Raw genomic sequence first — 6,711 nt, forward strand, 5'->3', positions numbered from 1 at the left:
ATAACCTATCCATCACATTTAAAAGTAAATTTTGAAACAAAAACCTAAATAAGCGGTAGCGATGGTTTAGTCCGTATACTACTACATGTATTCCTATCCTAATCCTACAATGCATTCATGTGTCGAAAAAAAAAAATACATATACATGAAGTTTGTTAAAACCCCAGAAAACTTATTTTCCGTTAAACTACTACTTGAGAGGTTACTGTCTTACTTTTTACCAACACTGCTACAAACAGGCAGCAATAAATATATTGGTAGGGTTAACATTATCTATACAACAGACACGAGGATCATTTCAGTACATTGCTTTACTAACTGAGTCGTAAACATGATTGCTTCGTAATACGCCACATTGCTCATCAATCATTCTATTTATATTTTTAAAAGGGAATCTCATTACTTTAAAAGTGAACTTTTGGTGACTTAAGCCTAGAACGTTGACCATGTTTGATGTTTTTATTCGGAACAGAATAGGGCCTTATAGTAATACCACACAAACGTGCAAGAAACGTTTAAAACTTTTTACTCAGATATTTTTCTTGAACAAACTAACGTGTTAGCTTTGTTTTATATGATTAACTGGAAGCATAAAATATTTTTATCAGTTGCTCATTTGGATGTAAACGTAGGGAACCTAAGGGACAATAATGAACACTTTCAGTTATTGGCAAAAAAGAGATGAAAGAGATTGCCCAATATACTGAATAAATACAATCCATTCATATACTGGCATCAACATGACAGTATGGAAGAACAACATGTTTCTCCTTTAAAATCTTCTTAAAGATATATTTAAGATATGTATTTCAAAAAATTGGGTAAATTCATCCATGCTGCAAAACTCTGACAGCTAAACTGATATTCTTTTTAACTTATCAACTTTATCATCGTGATTTGAACGGGAAACAAAGCACATGGCGGTTGGAATACAGCGTTTACGTTGTTGTTACTATTAGACGCGTATTTGGACATGACGTCATAATAGAAATAAGGAAGGTTTTTGCACGTCACAAATTATTTGCAATGCTACAGGCTGCGACGTTCTCTAATGAAGGATAACATGTTCAGCTATCTTTGAAACGATTCTAAATATCGTAAACTAAGATTTCTATAGTCAACAGGCGTATGCATGATCATGGATATTCTTCCACCAATGACATCAATGAGTTGCCATACATGTTTTTTTTTAAAGATACGTTCAATCATTGGTGGTAATCAAATCACAGGAATTTTGTAAAATTCTTCGGTTTTTTATAATTATGTATCATAATTTGCAATTTTAGTGTGTGTCGAGATGTGATTGGTTGATTTGTAAATTGGAAGATAATCACTAAAATTTAATTGTAAATGGTGTGCATGTTCGTCTTTCTTAATTTTTTAATCATGTACATTTCGTCTGCACGTTTCGAAAGGGGTGAAATATATAGGGCTTTCTAAAGGGGTTAAATATATAGGGCTTTGACCTACTGATGATGAAAAGTTATTAGATTGTGCATATCCGGTCTTAACCCGCCCCGATGACATGAATAAGTTAAATAACCTTACTAGAATTAAAGGGGAAGGAAAGTCAAAAACATAATTTATTTATTTTAATAAAGTGGTGTAAATTATCACATGTGGTCATGCTGTTTTGAAAATAAAATACATAATTAAGCTTTAATGAACGTTTGAAGTTGGAGAAATCGTATTTACTGGAGGCTGACATGATGTAGAACTCTTTTGTATTAAAAACCAAAAAAATTAATTATTTTGACGTCACACCATCTATTCCGGTTTGGTTTACATATACAAATGAATGTACACAGTGCTCTGAATATAATTAACGCTTGTTTATACCTTTCTGTTGCTCAAATAATCGACTAAACAAAATTGATAATGTTTGAGTTGACACGTCAATCTAAAGAATAAATACATGTATCATTGTATGCATAAATATATGCATTTTTATAAGTAAATGACAGCTGTTAATCTGCTATCATTCCAAGTTGAAAACGACCTCGATTAAATTTTTTGTTCCAAGTCAAGTTCTTCGCTAATTGAATCAATGTTATAATTGTAATCGGGATGTTTAAAATTCATTCTTTAAAGTCGGAATTACCATATCAAAATAACGATGGCAGACATTTTCTATGATACTTGGCATCTGTTGACAATTTCCACATTTACGCGGAGATTTCGTCGACACTAACCTCCGCTTTTAGATTTTAACGAACATGCTCCATTGGACGTTAGTTTGTAGTTTGCAAAGGTAAAAGAACAATATTGTTTCAAATTTACCTGAACTTGTCATTTAGAGCAAATATCATGATGTTATGTTGATAAGACAAACCGGAATAGATGGTGTGACGTCATAGATTAAAGTTCAATGGCAGCCCCTATGGCGGCGGGAAATTCAAATTAAGCGATCGATTTTCTTGATTTATTCATTGTTCCGGGTTTTTTAATGAAAATAAATACGATTTACAATTAAAGTAATATCAATAATTAATTGATTTATTCTACAACGTATTTTTAGTTTCCTTCCCCTTTAAGATACATCAACGCGTTTCTTAGCAAATATCCTGTTTACAACAGTTGTATGCTATTAACACAGGTAAATGGTACAGTGAACAAACCATAAATGTTTTAAAACAACTCGTCACAATGGTTGACTTTAATATAGAAAAAATTCCATTCCGCATGGATAGAATGAATAAGCTGAATAAATAACCATATAAAACGAATACCCTTAAACCATAAATCATTAGTATTATTTATGCCTTAAGGATGGGGTCTTCTCATTATCAAACATACTTCTTATAATGAGAAATTCATGACATTTTAACACAATCAAACGGATCATATTACCAAATGATTCTATCAGTTTAATCAAAGTTGACCTTTTTGTTTTTGCAGAAAGGTCAGGTCAAGGTCACTTCCTTTTTCCTCAGCGTAAAGGATGATAAAAATAAGTGGTGCTCTCTGTAGTTCTGCAGACATTTGTTTAAGAATTGAAGATTCTATTCTTCAATAAAATAATAGAATATCGGAATGTTTATCAGCTTATACTACTAAATTGGAATATTTACTTCCACTAAAATTGATATTGCTTAGCCCGCGCGCATTTCCTCTAATTTTCTTAGATTTTTAAGAAATTTTGATTATTTTTTTATGCTTCCAATAAAAAAAAATTCTGATTTTTATGTTTTATGAAGACTTTATATAACGATATAAATTGACTAAAAAGCTAATAAATTGACCATTTTAAAAGAGAGAAAAACTTAATTCAGCGATTCTTTCACAAAAAGCAATGTATAGAATGAACGCTTTAAAAGGCTTATAAAAATGTTATTTGATAAGCAATTGATTTTTTAAAAACATATTTTGAGACCCAAGTATCATATCATTAGTTTACATTAGTAAAAAAAATCCAACATTATTTTTTTGTTATTGTTTTTTAAACGCTATATGTAAAACAGACTAATTAATTTTCAGCAATTCTGAATTGCGAAACATGAGATATTTTCCTACGCCATTGTAACGCCAAAAAAATATAGTCCTTGTTAGATTCTTAACATCGATTACTTTTTCTATGCCAAGTTGTATGAAAAAAAAAGAAAGAAAGATTCAAAACAGATGGTGGCCAAAAATCACAATCCAAGAAGGCGAAATTGCCTACCAAATGCCTTTATACTTTTATTTTGCATTTACATTTATACATAACCTATCCATCACATTTAAAACTAAATTTTGAAACAAAAACCTAAATAAGCGGTAGCGGTGGTTTAGTCCGTATACTACTATTCCTATCCTAATCCTACAATGCATTCATGTGTCGAAAAAAAAATACATATACATGAAGTTTGTTAAAACCCCAGAAAACTTATTCCGTTAAACTACTACTTGAGAGGTTACTGTCTTACTTTTTACCAACACTGCTCCAAACAGGCAGCAATAAGTATATTGGTAGGGGAAACATTATCTATACAACAGACACGAGGATCATTTCAGTACATTGCTTTACTAACTGAGTCGTAAAAATGATTGCTCCGTAATACGCCACATTGCTCATCAATCATTTTATTTATATTTTTAAAAGGGAATCTCATTACTTTAAAAGTGAACTTTTGGTGACTTAAGCCTAGAACTTTGACCATGTTTGATGTTTTTATTCGGAACAGAATAAGGCCTTATAGTAATACCACACAAACGTGCAAGAAACGTTTAAAACCTTTTACTCAGATATTTTTCTTGAACAAAATAATGTGTTAGCTTTATTTTATATGATTAACTTGAAGCATAAAATATTTTTATCAGTTGCTCATTTGGATGTAAAAGTAGGGAACCTAAGGGACAATAATGAACACTTTCAGTTATTGACAAAAAAGAGATGAAAGAGATTGCCCAATATACTGAATAAATAAAATCCATTCATATACTGGCATCAACATGACAGTATGGAAGAACAACATGTTTCTCCTTTAAAATCTTCTTAAAGATATATTTAAGATATGTATTTCAAAAAATTGGGTAAATTCATCCATGCTGCAAAACTCTGACAGCTAAACTGATATTCTTTTTAACTTATCAACTTTATCATCGTGATTTGAACGGGAAACAAAGCACATGGCGGTTGGAATACAGCGTTTACGTTGTTGTTACTATTAGACGCGTAATTGGACATAACGTCATAATAGAAATAAGGAAGGTTTTTGCACGTCAAAAATTATTTGCAATGCTACAGACTGCGACGTTCTCTAATGAAGGATAACATGTTCAGCTATCTTTGAAACGATTCTAAATATCGTAAACTAAGATTTCTATAGTCAACAGGCGTATGCATGATCATGGATATTCTTCCACCAATGACATCAATGAGTTGCCATACATGTTTTTTTTAAAGATACGTTTTTATAGGGTTCAGTTGTCCTTAATAAAGTCGTGCTCTAAGACTGTTTCGTCTCATAAAGATCTCTTGTCGTCGATTGAAAAAATGTCGGATAGCTACTTATATTGTGATACTGTTTTGGATATCCCATACACTACTTTCCCGAATTTACTGAAACAAAAGGCACAGAAATCTCCAGATGAGGTAGTGTGTATTTTCATTGACGATGATAGAGCAAGGTCTATACTTACTTTCGGGGACTTATATAAAAAAGCAACGAAGTTTGCAAAAACCCTGGTCCAGATGGGGGTTAAAAGAGGTGACATCATTGGGCTCAATGGTAGAAATGTTCCAGAATGGTTAATTGCTGATTTAGGAGTGCAGATGGCGGGCGGTTGCTCGCTGTGTTTGCCATACCAACAAAAAGAAGAAACCATGGTAGAATTGTTCGATGCAATCGGGAATATAAAGCTACTTATCATTGATCCTGGAAACAGCGGGCAGAGATGTCAAATTATCAAAAACATACTTCACAAGAATTTAACCTCTGCAAAAAATGATCCCGCAGAAGTTTCTGAATTACTACAAATTGTATTGTTTAGCCAACATGAGGCTTTCCCATCACTAAAAAATGTTCAAGATTTGTGCTCACGTGAGTATAAGGCAGTTCTTCCCAGAATTGATCCAGAGGATATATCAATTATTCAACTGTCCTCGGGTACAACAGGTCTTCCAAAAGCAATTCCGCATTCGCATCATGCCATGGTTGTGCTAGCATACCACTCTTTCAAACTATACCCAACAAATAACAAAAAAGAGATGCTATTTAACACCACGCCTTTCTTTTGGAGTGCGGGATATCCATATTGGGAAATCAGTACTGGTGGAACTCGAGTGACCATGACAAATGCATTTCATTCAATTTCAACGGCGGATGCAGCTTTGATTTCTTGCGAGATTATAGCAAGAGAAAAACCTACTCAAGCCTTTTTTGTTCCATCCATGCTCGATTTCATAATTAAAAAGAAATTGCCATTGAAAGTACCAAGAATTCTTACGGGTGGCACAATTGTGTTTTCATCAGTATTGGAGAGTATTGGTAAAGTGTGTGATGAATATCAGGTCGATTATGCTTCAACAGAATTGGGTTACATTGCATCTGGATTCTTCAAAGCAGAAGATAAATACAAGGAAAAGCACGAAACCCTAAGCTGTCGACCAGTTCCTGGAGTAGAGATCAAAATCACTGATGAGGACGGATTTCTCCAACCGGTGGGTCAGCGAGGCAAAATATGGGTACGTTCAATAAAGCAATTTTCTGGATATCTTAATCACGACATTTGCACGAAAGCAAACTTAATGAAAAGCGGATGGTTTTGCCACGAAGACGGTGGTTTTGTAACAGATGATAATGCTTTGATTGTAGAGGGACGGTGCCAAGAGGTGATTCAAGTTTTCGGCCGAAAAATATATCCTGTTGAGATTGAGAATGCTATAAAAGCAAAGAGCAATGTAATAGAAGCCATTGTAATGCCGATAAAGGATATGGAAACTGAAGACCTGGTTCCAACTGCTGCCATAATATATCGACCACACAGTGAGGATTCCATGGAGATTATGCAGGACTACCTCCGAAAAGAATTCAAAATCACGCCAGAAAATCGGTTGCTTGGATATATGTATGTCCCGCATGTTATCATAAGTTTGAAAGATTTTCCACTACTAGCGAATGGAAAGCCGAATCGTAACGAAGTACGACAGATCATCCTCAAAAACGTTGATTGCAAAAAATACGATTTGTCTTTTAAATACTAGAATAACTGAGTAGCATAAACGTTTCT

At 33.4% G+C, this 6,711-nt stretch overlaps 1 protein-coding gene across 1 annotated transcript; it reads left to right on the forward strand.

Moving 5' to 3' along the window:
- The first annotated feature begins 4,920 nt into the window (after positions 1–4,920).
- On the forward strand, positions 4,921–6,456 carry LOC136274375 (medium-chain acyl-CoA ligase ACSF2, mitochondrial-like). The gene is made up of 2 exons (XM_066080988.1): positions 4,921–6,166; positions 6,297–6,456. The coding sequence occupies exons 1-2, from the start codon at positions 4,976–4,978 to the stop codon at positions 6,315–6,317; spliced, it is 1,212 nt and encodes a 403-aa protein (XP_065937060.1). The 5' UTR covers positions 4,921–4,975; the 3' UTR covers positions 6,318–6,456.
- The last annotated feature ends 255 nt before the right edge of the window (positions 6,457–6,711 follow it).

Source organism: Magallana gigas, chromosome 4, assembly GCF_963853765.1.
Source record: "Magallana gigas chromosome 4, xbMagGiga1.1, whole genome shotgun sequence".
Taxonomy (NCBI): Eukaryota; Metazoa; Mollusca; class Bivalvia; order Ostreida; family Ostreidae; genus Magallana; species Magallana gigas.